Source organism: Eufriesea mexicana, unplaced genomic scaffold (genome assembly GCF_001483705.2).
Source record: "Eufriesea mexicana isolate 0111107269 unplaced genomic scaffold, ASM148370v2 scaffold2917, whole genome shotgun sequence".
In the NCBI taxonomy this organism is placed as follows: Eukaryota; Metazoa; Arthropoda; class Insecta; order Hymenoptera; family Apidae; genus Eufriesea; species Eufriesea mexicana.
This window is the reverse complement of record NW_016910954.1, coordinates 424,566-442,897: the sequence shown is the minus strand read 5'-3', so window position 1 is coordinate 442,897 and position 18,332 is coordinate 424,566. Positions and strand designations below refer to the sequence as shown.

The 18,332-nt window shown below is 50.2% G+C and overlaps 1 protein-coding gene across 2 annotated transcripts in view; it reads left to right on the top strand.

The window, feature by feature from the left end:
- LOC108550592 (homeobox protein caupolican) overlaps positions 1-18,332 on the top strand; it is a 67,810-nt gene that overhangs the window by 17,485 nt on the left and 31,993 nt on the right. For both annotated transcript variants that reach the window (XM_017904355.1, XM_017904356.1), the window contains exon 3: positions 13,309-13,442. In XM_017904355.1, the coding sequence (XP_017759844.1) occupies positions 13,309-13,442 (134 nt within the window). The remainder of the gene's footprint in view (positions 1-13,308; positions 13,443-18,332) is intronic.

The following is an 18,332-nucleotide window of genomic DNA, read 5'->3' as shown; positions in this document are numbered from 1 at the left end:
CGCTCTTCCTGTTTTCTGTTTAGCAATTAAAAAATTCCAAAATGTCCAGTATAACTCGACCAAGTATTGCAGGGGGAGCTTCAATAGCTCTAACAGCTGCCAATAATAATTTTACGATGCTTAACACAATTTATTCGAGGAAAACGTTTATTTATTCGCGCATCTGTACCGAAATGGCCGACCACGTTTAGCATATGTATCATCATCGGTAGCTATCGAAGTTGCGTGGATAAAATTGCGCCATCTCGACATGCTTTACTCGAGATCGGTTATTTTTATTACGGGCACTATCGAGTGGAACATCCCCCAGTGACGATAAACCGGGAAGCCACGCGATGGCGCGGCCGACAACCGCCCCTGTATTTATAAACGCGATCGTTAAACGGTTTATTAGCTCGAATTGGAAGCTGAAGAAGCAGCCGTCTGCTCTCTGTTACGACGTCGGTGCTCAGGGTTCCGCGGGTGGGAATATGCTGCAGATTGATCGGGCCGTCGTGCTAGGCGTGCCGGACGATTATTGCCGCCGTTGGCCGAAGTCGAGACGGATTAGCGCGCGGTTCTGCCACGAATTAGCTTGGAATCCCGGCGATGGGAGCCCGGGGACCGCCGGTGGAACCGAGGAGAAATCCATACGTCTGGGGCCGCGCGCTTTCTAGCCGCCTCCGTCGACGGCTGCGTCGAATTATTCACGCGCGGCTGTCGCGAGCGCGGGAGGGGGCGGTAATCTCGTTTAAGTTTCGGTTCGCGGAAGACTCGCGTCGTCTCGCTACCTCCTAACGAGGGCTCCCGTGATGGATTCGCGGTTATATTTCAGGGGCGAATCTCGCTCGCGTTCCCCGGGAATCTTGTGAAACGCGCGTTCCTCGCGCGCGAGGACCAACGCGCCTCCTCCCCGCCTCGCGGAGAAAACACGGCTAAGAATAAGTCCCAGCGGTTTACACGCGACAGCGGCAGGATCGGATGGGGGTGTGTCGCTGGTGGTCAACCGACGCGCGTCGAAATTACGAATCGGTAGCGTCGCGTGCAGTAAGAGGAGGATCTGAAAGAGGTAGGCGGAATGGGGAATGTCGAGGGTACTAAAGAGCAACAGCGTTGATGGGTACAATCGGTGGGCCCTCGATTTTCGCGCACGATTGGTTCCTGACAGTGTGTGCGAATGTTGAATATTGGAAAATAGTGGGATGTTAGAAATATGCATCAAAAACTGTGTTTTAAAGTATCTATTTATCAATATGTATACATGATGAGGTTAAAAAGGCGTGTTTAAATGCTTGTCACGAGTTAGTTAAATGCCACCCTTTTTTCTCTTTTCTTGAAAGAAAGGCTTGAAAAGTTGAATTTTTAAAAGTGTACAGAAGTCGAGGACCGCCTGTAAATTGAAATCTGTATATTTGAGTTCGTGGTAGTGTTTTGTCACGTTTGCTCTTGCGTTGAACAGTAGCAGTGTGCACTTGTACATTTAACCCTTTGACTGCCACGCTGAAATCGCAAGTTTTCCTTAAGACGTCGCGGGAGTGCTAGTCCATCATGGTCCTAGGGCCGTACGTCCCAAATCCACCATTTAACTTAGGATGCGCGGTCCTAGGCTCTCACGTCCCTAGTCCACTACTTAGGACACGCGGTCCTAGGGCCGCACGTCCCAAGTTAACCACTAAGATCGCGCAATGCTAGGACCACACGTCCCTAGTCCACTACTTAACTTAGGACACGCAATCCTAGGGCCACACGTCCCTATTCCACTACTTAGAACACGCAATCCTAGGACCACACGTCCCAAATCTACTATTTAACTTAGGATGCGTAGTGCTAGGGCCGCACGTCCCAAGTCCACTACTTAACTTAGTACACACAATTCTAGGACCACACGTCCCTAGTCCAGTACTTAACTTAGGACACGCAATTCTAGGACCGCACGTCCCAAATCTACCATTTAACTTGGGACGCGTGGTCCTAGTGCCACACATCCCTAGTCATCACTTAACTTAGAACGCGCAGTCCTATAGCCGCAATAGCGCATGCATATTTGTGTTTCTCAGCCATAGCAATTTGTTCACGTGTCATCTACGAAGCCCTGGGCCCTATCAATTGTTTTCACCAAATTCATATATACAGAGTCGTCGACAAAGGCTTAAACTTCATATTAATAATCCTGCATTAGACATTGACATTCTGGTTACCGAATTTCTCGACTTTCCTCGATACAATCGTACTCTTTCTTGCCAAAATTCGCGTTCCAATCCATTCCGTCGATCGCGACGGATCGTATGACATAGGTGATTCAGTATCTCTGCCACGAATTCGTGGAAATTCGATTTCTCGGTACAGCTCTGACGTTCGGAGTATCGTTCGATGTTACGTAGTCGGATGAAGTGTTTTGAGCGCGACAGAAATCAGCTCTCAGCCGGTCATCGCGACGAGATCACGCGTGTAGGGCAAAACTGTTTGCGCGTAATCACGGGCATATCGACGATATAGGCTGATAAAGCTCGGTTTGACGTAGACGCGTGGAAACGGACGCGCGATGGTATCGGGGTTTCGGCCAATTTATATCTGCTCTGGAGCACGGATACTCGCCATCGGGAGGTAGAAACGATAAAAAGATTGCCGGTGGAAAACACGCTCGGCTCCGCCAGATGTTGCGGAGCCCATTTCAAGCGACTTGGACCGCGGCGCTGTGACGGCGAGCGCGCTTCCACGGAGAACGGGGGGACAGAGAGAGCTGATAATTAAATTCTGCATTTATTCCACGCCGACGTGTTCCTCTTTTTGCCCCAACCCGCTGGGCCCGTCGCGAGACCACGATAAGTGCATTAATCCTGCGAAGCGAAAGGTCAATCCGAGGGACGTCGTGGATTGAACGTTGGCACATGGTGTGCCGACGGGATTTTTTCCCCCCCCCCCCCCCCCCCCCCTCCTGGACCCTGTTCACTCGCGGTGTCCCGGAATCCTTCGTTTTTCCGACGAATCGCGCTTGTAATTCTATCGGGCCCAAATTATATTACATCGAAACAGAAATTTATATTACACCCTCGTGACGATAACAGCGGGCCAGTTATTATTGCTAGTTGTTATTGTACAACTTTCGTTGAAAAGCGGGAAGCGCGAGCAATTAAATTAGAATTAATCGGGATAATTATACTAATTGCTTGTTTTGATCGGAATGGTGGAACAATCAATCTCGCGTCCTCCCCCGGGCAACCGGTCGAGAGCGATTGGATAAAAGCAGACAACGAGTTCCAGGTAGCGACTATCCCTCTATATGGCACCGTGTCCATAGAGTGACTCGTCATTCTAGCGCGCTATAAGGCATTTAAATCCGCCGCGGTATATATACGCGATCCAAGTTGAATCCGAGATCCTTCCCGACGCTCTGTCTCAACGTCTACACGGAAGCAGAACTCCGTGATTACGAGAATAGCCGATTCCGTGACAAAAGTGCCGGTTCCTTATCTCAACAGCCTCTCCCCGGGTACGATTTAATTAACGGCACAGCGGACTTATAAATAGGACAAGGCGACGAGGCAAGGTAGCCCGAGTTTCAACGAGTATAGGAGCGATCGTCTCGTTTGTGACGAATTTCCACGCGCGATCGAGTCTCGTCTGGCCAATCGGTGAGGCCCAGCCGACGATAACCGTCCGCCATCTTTCTATTGGGCGAAATTACGCGATCGGTCGGCGAATCGCACGAAATCGCGCTATAGCGAGGTCTGTGTGCTTCTTCTGCTTCGGTTAAACGTGGACGATCAGCGTGATATTGGAATTTCCATGAGTTGCGTTTTTCCCGCGTCCCTCGCGGCGTCGATTGCGCGACGATCCTCGAGTTAGAGAGTTATCGTCGCGACTCCATCTAGCGGCCGATAATGCGCGCGTGTCGTTACACGGTTTGCTTCTCTCGAGCTGCTTATCTACACCGCCGCAAATGGTGGCTTTTTGATCTTCGCCGCGCAATCAGCCCGAGTCGGGCCTGATAACGACAGATACCATCGCTCCTCTGCTTATCTCCGCTGCTTGCCTGATTGGAAAGTAACAATTACTCTTGAATTTCTGGATTTTCGGATTTCGGGCTTCGAGAGTTTAACCCGTTGCACTCGAGAGACGAGGTTTTTGGGCATCGTTTGATCGAATGTTAGAGATCGGTGTTAGTTGATATGTCGGATTTGAGATTGTAGTGTACGAGATAGCGAAATAGAGTAATTCTAAGTGTTTTATTATTATTACATGATAATTATTACATGATTTATTATTTATTGGTGAAAAATATCGTCATCTTTATATACCAAACATTGAAAATCTTCTAAAATTTTCTTTAGTCAAAAAATTGGAGTGCATAGGGTTCACTCTGAATTAGGGTTGCGTTTCTTCGCGAGTTGATTCAATTATAGACATTTACACTGTCATGGCGAATGGCCAAATTACACGTGTCAATTATTACACGATTTCTTATTTACTGGTAAAAAATATCGTCATCTTTATATACCAAACATCTTTGGATTTTTTTAAATTTTCTTTAGCCAAAAAATCGTTGAATGCATAGGGTTAACTCTTAATTGGGGTTGTATTTATTTACAATTTAATACAATTGTAGACATTTACACTGTCATGGCGAATGACCAAATTCCACGTGTTAATTATTACGCTATTTCTTATTTACTGGTAAAAAATATCGTCATCTTTATATACCAAACATCTTTGGATTTTTTTAAATTTTCTTTAGCCAAAAAATCGTTGAGTGCATAGGGTTCACTCTGAATTAGGGTTGCATTTCTTCACGATTTAATACAATTGTAGACATTTACACTGTCATGGCGAATGGCCAAATTCCACGTGTTAATTATTACACGATTTCTTATGTACTGGTAAAAAATATCGTCATCTTTGCATACCAGAAAATCTTTGGATTCTCTAAAAGCTTCTCTAACAAAAAAAATCGTCGAATGCAAAAGGATCACTGTAAATTAGGGTTGCGTTCCTTCGCGATTTAATCAAATTGTAGACATTTACATTGTCATGGCGAATGGCCAAATTCTACGTGTTAATTATTTCACGATTTATTATTTACTGGCAAAAAATATCTTCATCTTTATATACCAAACATCCTTAGATTTTTAAAAATTTTCTTTAGTCTGAAAATTGTCGAGTGCTTAGGGTTAACTCTGAGAATTGGGGTTGCGTTTCTTTACGAGTTGATTCAATTATAGACATTTACATTTTCCACTATCATGCTGATGTCATTTCTGCCTTTGTCGAATTTTTCTTCGCGTCGAGATACAATTTGAAAAATAAAAGTACACGCTGCGAACAATGTATGACACATCACGAATTCTCATGCCGAATTATGTTCCCTGCGCGCGATACACACGTGAGATCTGTTGTAACCTAATTCGATAGAGAAAGAGAGTTGTTAAAATCAGAAATTTCGAGCAGCCAGATGTAGATTCTCGACTGCGAGCTAATTGCAGCAAACCGCGCGGAATTAATACCGAAGCTACCGAGCTATAACGTTTAATATACACGTATGATAATTAAAGTGCTGTGACGAAGATAAATATGTATATATAATCGCATTCCAATCTTAATAAAAGTCAATGTTATTTTCTTCAAGAGCACTCGCATGTTCCCGGTAATTGCAAAAATATTCAAATCAATCACTTAGGCGTAATTGTGCTAGTATTAATCACGAGACGCTACACAGGTAGTGATATATTACGTATGTAAATGTCCTGTAACAGTTTTTGCTCCATTTTTACATATTTGCTCTGCTAATCGGCGAAGACTAGAAAATTATAATTAATGATCTCTCTGGAAGAAGGGTCCATTTGTCAGCATGCTTAAGAATATTCAAAATCGAATCTCCTTTTCCCCGTAAAACCGTTCCGAGACCGGATAACGCAGCGATGAAAGGCGAATCATAAAATTGGCATAATCAGGAAAAGAAGCCAGCCCGGTAATAACCCGATAATTGGGTTCACTCGATAGGCGAGTCATTCGGTAACTACTCGTTACACCGTTTCAGAACATACCCAATCACGCAGGTTCCCCTCTCTCCCTGAGCACGCACGAACCTTAACGATTCGCGCGATTGGCAGCCGGTATTACGAACGTGCCAGCGATCGACGCACTCGCAGCGTCGGGTCGACGAATTAATTTAGATCGGCGTTTCACCAGCTCCGCGGAGAGGGGGTATTTAGGAATGCGAATGCGAAACGGGGTGCAATTTCTGCCATTTTGCCAGCGTTTCGTGCACGTTAATTGCTCGGTAAGTCGCGACGCGCCGATCGTGTCATCGTCCCTCGATGATGCCCACCAGTCCTGGCAATCTTACACTCGCGCAGAACCGTGGAATCGCGATTCGCGGCTGGTCGTGTCTGCTCTGGAGAGAACGGGTCGAGGAAGGAGGAAACGGAGGAAAAGCTGCAACGAGAACCTACTTATGGAATCGATACTGGTTCCACTGCGTTTGGTGTCGTCCAGCTTGTCGCGGCTCTGTTAATTAAACGGAATTGCGTATTAGGTACACGTTAATGGCAGATGAAGAAACGGATGAAAAACAGGATCCCGCGGTATGTAAAGTGCGCGTGATTTCCGCGGCGAAGGAAATCGAGATTCGAGCGGCTTGATCGGGGAAACACAGAGGCCCAATGGGGTTTGAAATTGGTTGGGCGATCAAGGTTGCACCCTTGCTTCTTCATCATGTGTATTGTTTTCAAAAGAGAAATGACAGGAAATAGAAACTGCTCGTGAATCATGCGTGAACAAACCAGGACCGAAACATCAGACCTGGGCCCGAGCTGACCCAGACGTAAAATCGAATATTTCGAGGAAACTTTTGACAGTCGCTTGAGATTGTATCCTGACTCTTCCAGCGTCTAGGATAGAGAGATCGGCGTTGGGGTAACTGCGGGTAGCACGGGTTTCCGGTGCTTTATCTCGTTTCGGGCCCAAGTGGCATGATCCCACGCGATTCGCGGAATAAATGGAAATACCGGAGACTCGTGCGCGCGTCTCCGGCGGAATCGGCGCGGTCGCATGTCTCCGGCGCAACGAAAGAGCCGTCGGGGCATTCCGATCCGTGATATCGCGAAATGCGTTACTTTACGGTTCATTGATAAGCGTAACACACGTAGCACTCTTAATCGCGGACCGTTTACGCTCTTATAATTGGCAGTTACGCGCGGCTCGCATGCGATACAATGTGCCTACACGGAGCCCGGGTTGGCGCGACGCGTGTTTCGCGCTACGCTCGCTCGGCTAATGTATGTAAACGCGTCCTCGGTAAATACACGCCGGTTGCCGGCCGATCTTTATGCGCCGGCATCGTTATGGTGTCCGGCTGAAACTCGGTAATGCCCGTTGCGCGCGTCGCTTGTGTAATATCCTGCGCGCAGGCGCGACGCGTCGTAAACTGCAAACGTTCCGGACGATTTAGGATACGAGGAGCCGCGACCGTTCGCCCGCCAAGACTATAGGCTGCGCGAAATCGGTTAGCCGCTCAAGGCCAGACCCCCCACCGTCGCGCCCCACTCTCCCCACCGCGGCCCTCGCGGTCCGGCTGGCGCGCGGTGGGGGGAGGAGCGCACGGCGAGGTCAAGCGGCAATCGGTAGTTACCGATTGACACTCGGCAGTCGAATCGAGGCGTGTTTATGGGACTTTGAGCAGAACTGCGCGAAATTACGTTATTACGTGTCCGTGGTTTCGCCTGCCGCAACCGCGAAGCGTGTTTCGCTTTGATGCCCGGCCAATTCGACGATTATAGCCTTTCAAACATACATAATGTATCGACGTGGAAATTTACGTAGTCCGCCTCGGAGTGGCAACTAAATTGCATAATAGCGAAATTGCCCGTACATGACCTCGCGCGATGTACCGATTTTATCCAGGCCGTAGGCTCTTTGCCCGATGCCCGGAGAAGTGGAACCCGGTGCGGTTATCCCTCGTGTCGGACGTCACGCGAAAAATTTCCACGCTGCTCCCCTTATCCGGACGGTAGTTGGCGTTATTAGTCGGGCTTGACCGATCGACGCTCGAGGAATGCCATTTGTCGTGAGACGATGCGTCGAACGTCATAGCTTTGCACCTTTATCGCGATAAATTGCAGCTGGCCCGCGGCCCGGCCGACTTGGTCAGCCCTTCGTGGAATTTCAGCGGCGTCGTGCAATTTCGTGCACGCGACGAGATCGTCCAGCCTCCCGCGGTCGTGCGACAACCCGGCCTGGAATGTCATAAGCGGGGACTGCCACCGGGAATTTTGAGAATTTTCACGAGATCCCGGCCATCACCCTCCGCATCGCGATATCGATGCCCTCCGGCCTCTCGTGCAATGTCGCCTAATCTCGTTAAGGGCAACGCTAAGGGGTCGTTAAAAAGTGCAACGCTGAGTAGGCTCGCATCTAGGGAATTTTCACCGCGTTTGCCACTTTTCCCTACTCGACGGCGCCACCGGCGCGAGCTTTCGGCAGTGTCCGCACTCGCGCGTGTCTCGGCGAAGTTGGTTGAAATCGATTTGCAAGTCCATATTAAGGGGGCGTGCATGAAACGTGGAAACATTTTTCTTCGCGCCTCTAATGAGCGATAAAGTGGCGATGGCTGGCGCACGCGTGAAAATACGGCCCGTCAATACCGGAATCGGTAATAAAGTTGCGTTATCGTGTGAAAATAGTTGTTGCTCGCCGCGCAAACTAATCTTATCTGAGAGGGTGAAGTTATTAGTAACGTCTATCGAATATAATGTAATCTTATCGACGGTTCAGATATATATTGGCGAGAAAGCGAAATAAAATGCTGCCGCGTTCGATAAAGAACGGCTTTGTCTCGGGCAACTTTTACCTCGCAGGTGTTTCGCCATTTCTATCCGCGATGTATCCTAACCTTACCCACCGGCGCGCTTTTCCCCTTTCCCGTCGGTTAGCCCGCGATCAGCTTACGCCGAGTATTCATCCTTAAGCATCGTTCTACGAAAGCCTTTATTATCCGCTGATGCCTTTCTTGCACCAGGGACCATTGCCGACTATCGGGGACCGTGTGCGCGTAGAAGGAAAGAAGAAGCCCGTAAGATCAGCGAAGAAGGAAGCGGAATAAAAGCGTCGGTTCGGTCTCCTCTCAGCTGTGGGCTCGCGACACGAGCGCCGCGCGGCTCGTTGGTTACCTAAGCGGCGCGCATGCGCGCGAGAGAGAGAGCTCGAACGCGTGCAACAAAATTCTTACATAATGAGGTGACTCAAATAAGGTCACCGACAGGCGGCATAGGCTGCAACGTCGACGTTGTCGTCGCGCAACCATTGGCGGCGCGAATTTCCTCGTTTCAACCTGTTCCCCTACCACAGAGCCTTGTGCTTCTCCTTCGATCGTTTCTTCCTCGTTTCACCCGTGACCCTTTTGTCTGCTGCGTGGAGAAAACGGGTGGAAAGAGGTGAAGAGAGAAGGAGGAGGAAGAGGGTGGAACAGGAAGCACGTGCTTCCGACGATTCGACTGGCTTACCGTCGTTTCGACGAGCATTATAATATAATAAGAACGAGATTAGCATTGAATGAAGTGGGTGGCGCGAGAGCGGAGAGCGATAAAGGAACTAATAAAAAGCGGCCTCTTTACGACGACCACGGTGGTCCTTGTTCAACGAAAGCTCCGCCGGCGAATAAATAAGAAGCGCGCGTTGGCCATCGTGTGCCCGGATAGGGGGCAGCAGCAGCAGCTTCTCTCATCTCGCGGACGAAACGGGCGAGTTTGGCGCACGGATCGCGACACAGAAGCTCGCGAAAGCGGGCGTCCCACGCGGAAGCTCTCTACGGCTTCGTCATCGTTGCGCGTCGATACTAAACTTCTTCTCCCCTTCGTCTCCTCCACCCACCCCACCGCGGCCGTTAATTAAATTATCGTTGGAGCAACTGCTGACCGAGCCTGGAACTTTAACTTCCAGGGCCTCGTGTCATGCCGTCCCCTCTTTATATTCCGCCAACTTTTCCGCCGGTTGTCTTTTGTCGCTCACCCCGGCCCAAACTCTCTCCGCGAAACGGCGCCGGCACGACTTGCCCATTGTGCTCGTTCGCTTCATAGAGGGAGAGAGTGGGGAAGAAGCGTTTTGGCTCAAGTTTTCGAGTTTTAATCCTCCAGCTTCGTTCTCATGTATATATTGTACAACGGTAACGTATCGCCGCTGAGGTTTGAGGGTTTTAAAGGTTTCTTTCTGTATTTCTTTCTCTTCCCCTTTCGTTTTAGACGCGTGTAATCTCGTATCGAGTGGAAGCAGAATGATCAACGTGCTTTTGTTCTCCCGCAGTGATTAAAGGGTCGAATTAACAGTAGATTCGAAGCGTAGAATTATTTCACGGGGTGCAGAGGGTTAGGGTTCCGAGAAGCTAAGCAAGCCTATCATGCTTTATTGCCATAAAGAGAACGTTCGGCAAATAAAGTACCGTTCTCTCGTTTGCCTTTTTTCCCGTACCTACGTGACCAAGGGCATACCGATAATCCGTCGCATGACATCGAGTACGTTCCCTTAAATTTTTGAAACCTACGGCGCACGAGCATGCACGTGAAGCCCGCAATCGTCCCTTGCCACGATAATTTCCCTGGCTTTTCTCCGTCCGTTCGCTCGCTCGCAATGGCAAACATCGAAACCAGGAACGGTAAAAAGAGCAAACGAACGTTCTGCCTGGAATCTAAAGTTAACCGAATTGATACGCGTCCACCGGCTGTTTAATAATTTCTTGGCTCGTCACGTACGTTAGGATTCGTGCACGCCAGTCGTCGCGAGTCGTTTCCCGATCCGTCGATGCTCGTTCGTGCACGTGCTCTCCGATAATCAGCCGCGACATCGGCTTTCCTGCACTGGAGAGACGCGGCTGTCGTGACGCACGCCGAGCGAACGCGCGAAGATAACGTCTGCGCAATTTTCACCAGTTGCAATTTTCATTGTTCGACCGCGAACAATGCCCCACGCGCTCGTCTATATTCGGGAAACCGAGTTCCGCGCGAGATCGGTCCTTTCGCGGCGCGCCCTCTGGCGAACCGAGCGTCGCGTAGCCCTCTGGTGGCGGAGGAGCGAAGCTAACTTGGCGCTGCCGTCCACGCAGTCCTCGACGCGTGAAGGAAATTCGATTGCGGCATCGTTGCTACTTTAATACGTCGACGGCTATGAAACGAGGATAGGTTGGCGCTGCAGTCTACGCGGGGCCCAACGCGTGGAAGAAGTTCGACTTTGGGCATTGATACACGGATAGCCGCGGAACGTGGTTAACTTGACGCTGTAATTTACGCGGACGGTCGCGGAACGAGGTTATGTTGGCGCTGCAATCTAGGCGGGCCCCAACGCGTAGAAGAAATTCGACTAGGACATTATTGCTACTTTGATACACGGACGGCCGCGGAACACGTGGTTAGGTTAACGCTGTAATTTACGGGGACCCCGACGCATCGAGGAAATTCAATTGCGGCATTATTGTTACTTTAATACGTAAACGGCCGCTGAACGAGGTTATGTTGGCGCTGCAGTCCACGCGGGCCCCGACGCGCGGAGGGAATTCGGCTGGGGTATTATTGCTAATTCAATGCGTGGACGGTCGCGAAACGAGGTTAGGTTGGCGCTGCAGTCTACGCGGTCCCCGACGCGTGGAGGAAATTCGATTGGGGCCTTATTGCTACCTTAATGCTTGCGCGGTCGCTGGTACAATCGACTGCTGGTCGAGCTGCGTTCCGCGCTCGTAACAATAGTTCGAGGCGTCGACGCTGGACCACCCGCGGTTCGCCATTAAAGTCGCGACCGTGGAAGGGGTAGACGGTCGGGCACCGGCAGCCGGCAACCAGGGGACAAATATGCGTGCCCTTTCTTTCCTCCTCTGTGTCTCTCCGTTCCACGGCAGGAGAGTCAAAGGAAGAAGAGGGAACGATGGAGCAGAGGGAAAGTCTCCTTGACTACGAAGGTAGACCACGGCGAAGCGGATTCGGAAATCGAAACGAGGGATGGGCCCGGCGGGAATTAAGACTCCGGGAAGCAAGAGCGAACGAGTGGACGCCGATCCGTGTAACGCGAAACTTCCTGGCGCCAAACGCCTTTAAGCCTTCGCTCTAATAATATCCCATTGTGCTACCATTAGCCACCGAACACGCCGCTTCTCGCGCCTCTCCGCCCCCGATCGTCGCGCTCCATTCTTTCCGTCTCTCCCTTTTTTCTCTCCAACTCCGTACGCCGACTCTGCCACCGCCTCCAGCGCCGAGCAGCGTCTTTATGACGCGCTTTGTAGCGACACCTCGGAACATCCAGACCCTGTGAGTCCGTGTGCGAGCATATCCGGCCGAGACAGAGTTGCAGCAACGTCTGCGTTGCCTCGTTAAACTCGAAATTTTTACCCTTTTTGCCTCGCCCGCCTTTTCTCCACCTCTCTCTCTCCCCCTCTCCCGTTCTCTTTCGTACGCGCGCTTGCTGGCAGCTCCCTCTGGCTTCGAGGAAGCGCGCGTGTCGAAGGAGAAAGGCGATGAGCCCTCGTTACGCCCGAACGAATCCGCTCCGCGAGCGAGCATCGCGATGTTACGGGCCCCTGCTCGTGGGTGTAGCTCGATTAACGGATCGTCAGTCACTCGTCGATGGATTGACCGATCCGCGTGACCCCGTCGCGACGAGATCGCCGCTTAAGATGATGGATCGATCGATTTTAATTCGGGATGGCCCGCGCGCATAAATCGCTCGCGCGAGTGTGGGCCGCCCCGTTTCGCGACGGGTGACATTCGGCTCTGTGGACCGAATTAGTCGCGCGAGGCTTCGGTAAAAATAACCAACGCTTCGCGTATCATTCCTCGTGGTTGCGATACCTCGAGCCTTGTGCCCTATCTCGTTAACTCGCGATACCTCTAACATAGATCTGCGTCGCGTTATTTACCCCGGCTCTCCGGAAGATGCAGGTTACCGAGAGACAATGTCGTCATCCCGGGCAAGCATGGTCGCTTGTACATGATCGATCATGGTTTTAAAAGTCGCCGCTGTCATATGGTATGCAACGTTTACAGCCAAGCAGGCCGTGTGACATCGCGGTCTTAAGCGTACGCGCAGTTGACCCTAATTTGCGAGCAGATAAGAGGTCGGAAGATGAATCGAGCACGCTGCCTCTCGCTTCTTCGTATCTCACCTGTGCGTTGCGAATAGTCGCCATTCGACGACCACTGACTCGTCGTCCCTGGATTTCACCGCGTCGCGAATTCCTCGTGGCGCCACCGTCGGTTTCACCTTCCACGCGCTATTCGCGTAACCTGGAAGGTTGTTTGAAACCGCGTTCCGCTCGCAACCCTAACAGTGGTAATTAATTATGCGATTCGATTGCAGGGAAATCCGTACGGATTGAAGGACACGACGGGAATGGGGATGACGGCGGATATGGGTGCCGCATGGGGCACGGCCGCCCTTCAGCCTACCGCCACGGGTTACTACCCCTACGATCCAACCCTGGCCGCCTACGGGTAAGTTTATCACCAAGTTTCATGGTCTCTCGGCTCCATTAGATTAAACCACCAGCAGCCGCGTTCCTCTCTCTTTCTCCGCGTCGCCCTCCAGCCGCGCTCGGTGCCGCCATTAAAACGAGAGTCACGATCCTCTCGTACTCGTTACACATACCCGGCCAGCAATGGTTATCGTTATCGCGAATTCGTAATATCTTGCCAAGAGGAGCACAATTTTCAGCGACCCGTTCATGTTCCCACCAAACGGACGATTCTGCTGTTGGGGGTCCACCCCCACCATTATTTGAGGATCAGCAGGTCTCAGGTATCCTCCGTTGGTGGAGTAGCTAGAAGGGATGCTGCGTTTCGTCCCGGGCCTGCTAACGGACTCATCGGTAAGGCTACCCTAGCAGGCCAATCCAAATTTTTCCAATTTAACATACGTTCAATGCGCCAAAAACTAGATACAATAATATAAAAGAACCAAGACGTACAAAAGAGTTACAAATGAATACTTAGACTATGAGATCGTTGGCTCCAGCGTGAAGCACTCGCGATCTAGAATCGAATTTAATCTACCGCGCTTATCGTTATAGGGTAATATAAACTTAACCCTTTGCACTCGAGAGGTGAGCTTCAGTCGCCATTAGTTAAAATTTCGAAGATCGATATTAATTAATATACCAAATTTAAGACAGTGTAACGGTATGCAAATAATTCTACGTTTTAGTTATTACTCGATTTCTTATTTACTGCTGAACAAAATATCGTCAGCTTTATAGCAGAAAATTGTTGAACCCCTACTCTTCTGTAGCCAAAAAATCCTCGAGTTCAAAGGGTTAAGAACTATCTTATATTAGTTAGTTATTACTCGATTTCTTATTTACTGCTGAACAAAATATCGTCAGCTTTATGGCAGAAAATTGTTGAACCCCTACTCTTCTGCTAAAAAATCCTCGAGTTCAAAGGGTTAAGAACTATCTTATATTAATATGCGGGTTTGCCTGTGTGTGGAAAAGGCACGAAAACTATACAGCTTTTGGTTTTAAGTGGGTAAGGAGATAGATAAATAAATATTGATAAATAAAATAAATAATTAAATAGGTGGAAAGGGGGATGAGGAAAGAGGAGGTAGATGGGGTATATATATTTTTTATTTATTTCCAAATTATATTATACATTACTAGTAATTATGAGCAATCTGAAAAATTACGAAAAACACAGCAAAATGATTAAATGGGAGAGATAAAAGGATAAATAAAACGAAAAATTTCTCTTAATATCGGGGATACTAGCCGCCGTACTAAGGAAGATTTCGTGTGGATTTTCTTTTTATTGGTACATGATTGTTTACAGTGTTTCTTAACAATTACATACATGTTGTTTTTAACGTGTATCGAGCCACCAATATTTTTTTATGTTTTTACGGTATGAATCGTTCCGATCTATTTTTCGTAATTTCACGTTGATTTTACTGGCGTTGTCGCGAATATCGTCTGTGTTATACAAAATTGCCGTATTGCCTGCTTTCCCCTAGTCACATGATAGATCAAAGGTACATTTTCGCTGTTTTCCCTAGCAGGCCCTGCCTTAGACACTGGGATACTACTGAAGTAATATATATATACAGGAATTGGGGGTTTCTCGAGGACTTGCGGGAAAGTATGCATCTTGTGGCGAGGGCTAGAACGATGATCGCTACACTGCCATATCCGGTTCCGCGTTGAAGGCTACTAGGGGTGGATTCCTCTGTCGTGGAGATTTCGTTTTTCCCTCTTCCTATCCGAGTCTCCCGTTACGGTTACTCGAGATGCGAATCTCGGATCATCCCTTGCCGACATCGTCTCGTTTGCCAGCGTGTCCTCCGTGTGGTATTTACGAAGCGAGAGACCCGGAGGACGCGGAGGTAGGCGACAATTAATCCATAAGAAGGGTGACGAGCGAGCCGGATGCTCGTTCTTGCCACTCGTGGATAAGAGTTACGAGGGTGCTGTCGACACGAGGGCCCTTGTACTTCGTCTCGTAGGGGGAGGCTGCGGAATATCGATGGCGAGGAAATAGAGGTCGCGGCGACCGTTCCAGGGACGACACGGTCGATCCCGTGGCCCGCAAACATTGTATCGTAGTAAGTGATTTCGTCGTGGGCGAGTGTATTTTCAACGGACAAGAGGGGCCGGCCCACGGGCTCCGTATTTTCGTTACGGATTCGTGTTTTGATTAATAATGGCAGCGCGGACGAAAAAGTGACGGGCAAATTTACGGGCGGAAATTTATTTCCCTCTCTCTCGCTCTCTTTCTCTCTCGCGTCCCTGTATCGCGATACATCGACGATATATCAAAATCTGTCAGAACGGTGGAACGATTATTTATCGAGGCGGAATTAAAATGGCGAGAGTGGGGGGCGGAGGAAAAGACACGCGCGCGTCGCGACGCGTAATTGTAACCCCGACGCGCGGCGTATTCGAAAGGCGCGCGGCGAGAAATAAAAGCGGAAAGGGACACGCGGGGCCGCCGTTTACGACTCGCAATTTCGTTGTTTACGCGCGGCGAGGAACGCAGCGGGAAAATAAACCAGGTCGCGTTACTTTCTTCGCGAGAGCGTTTTGCCGGTGGAAAAAAGGCAGGCGGGACGGAAGCTCCGTCCTGGTAACCTGCATGTAGCGACGAAGGTGGCGCGACGGTAGGCTCCTCGCGGCAGCCAGCTTCGCGTGGGAACGCCGAGGGTTATTTTCGAAAACCATGTGTCGCGTGCCGTTGACAAAATGAGACATTGACATAGATTTCGACGCTAGTCGTAATTGGAAACACTTGGGGTCTGCTCCCGATTCTTCCTTCCCGCTCGTAAATCTAGATCCTCCGTTCTTTTCCGCCTTTTTCGTTTCCCTTATTTCGAAACGCGTCCCTCGTTATAGGGGGACCTCGTCTCTTCTGCGCGCGCGCGGGTTTCACCGTGCATGCGGTAGAATTTCGGTGGATAATTAGGAGGAAAGTATCGAGGTACCGTGTGCCCTGGGACGAGATAAGAATCGCGAGGAAGAATTCGATATCGAGATAGATCTCCGTGGAGAGAGAGAGAGAGAGAGTCGTGATCTCGCCGATTCCTTTGATCTCGCCGTGAGCGGCGCTCTCTCGTCATCGTGGAACGCGCGAGGCGGTCGGGTCGTCCCTCGATTCCTTCGGTCCCCGATTCTCTCTGTCTCTCTGTCTCTCTTTGCTGGGCGCAGGGGGATGAGAAGACACCGAGATTCGAGAGAAACCGTGCACGGCGAACGGTTACAAAATGGCTGTAGGCAGCCGAGTGGGCGTACGTAATGGAGGCTTCCAGGTTGCCTGTATATATAGTCGCATTGCGAGCGTAGGGAGAGCAGTAGGTCTCTCTCCGTAGGAGAGCGAGTGAGTGAGTTTATTGATTGGCTTCCTCCCGGGGTTGGCTCGCCTGTTCGCCAGGCCTCTCTCTACTCTCTGTTCTCTCTTTCGCTCGAGCTCCCTCTCCCTCCCCACGCTAGCGCCCTCTCTCTCTCTCTCTCTCTCCTTCTCTCCCTTTCTCTCCTTCGGTTTCTCTCGCGCTATCAGCCTCGTTCCTCGGCCTCTGCTCCGCTTCTCCTCTCCCACCCATCTTCTTCCACCTCTAACGTGGCGACCTCCTTCCACCCTCGAAAGCGAGCCAGCTCCCACAGGTGCTTTACTTACTTTGCTTAGCAACCCTCGTGTCCACACGCAAACACGCTTGCTTTTCTCTCTCTCTCTCTCTCTCTCTTTCTCTCTTTTTCTCCTTCTCTGTTACGTTCCTTCTTCTCTCTCTCTCTTCACGCGCGCGTTCCACGTTCTCCCCGATGCGCTCGCTCGTTCGTTCACGCACCACGTCGGAGTTTTGATTCTCTCTCCCACATCCAGCACAGGCACTCTCTGTCCCTCGCCGCCTCTTCCTCCTTCTGCTCCACCTCTTTCACCTCCTGGAGGATCCCCGGTTCCGAACGAGCGCGTACACGTCGCCGCGGAGCGTGTGTGCGGCCCCGTGCAAAACTCCCAACTGTAGGCATTGTTTATCGTGGAATATCCACCCTCTTCGCTCGGCCGGCGCTCTCCATTCCGCGCGGAGCCTCTATTAATTTACTTGCTTAATAATACGACGGCCCTCTCTCGCCCTCTTCGCTCGGCGTCCTCCCTCGTCCGCTCTATTTGTCTCCTCCGCTCCGTGCCTCATCCTCGTCGCTTCCCGTTCCTCCACTCTCTCTCACTCTCTCTCTCTCTCGTACTCTCTCCAAAGCGTCACTTTCGTCGTCGACGACGGGCCGCTATTGTCTCCGCGCGCACTCCGCTTCGACTACGCTTCGAACGCCCCGGATCGCAGAGAGCTGTCGGCCGGGGACGATTACGGGAAACGAGAAATACGTCGTTAGGGTCCTTCCGGGATCCTCTCCTTTGCCTCCTTTCTTCCGTGACGCTGCATTCGACGCGAGTGTCGGCAATTTTCCCTTTTCTCTCTTTCGCTCATCCTCTTTTTCTCCCTCTTTCTCCCTTTCGGAATTTTCTTTCACGTTCCTACGGTCAAATCCGAGTTATCGATTCCGACCTCTATACTCACCGGCCCGTCGAATTTCGACGGTTCCAATTATTCCCATAAATTCGATTACGGTCGCACTCGCCTCGTAAATAACCCGTCAATCGCAGCCCCCCGTCGATTCTCTAATTCGATATTGCGTATCATGGTCTAAACGCCCGGGTCGATTAAACGAGACTAACGAAAGGCAGGGCAAACGAGGTATAAAGATGCTCGTTAAATGGGAATAATATGGAAATTACAAAGCGGTTAACCATTTATTAAACGTTATAATGAGCACGCGAAAAGCAATGCGATCGGTGCTTATCTACTTTGTCGAAAGACTCGTTCCACGCCGAGTTTCTCACACT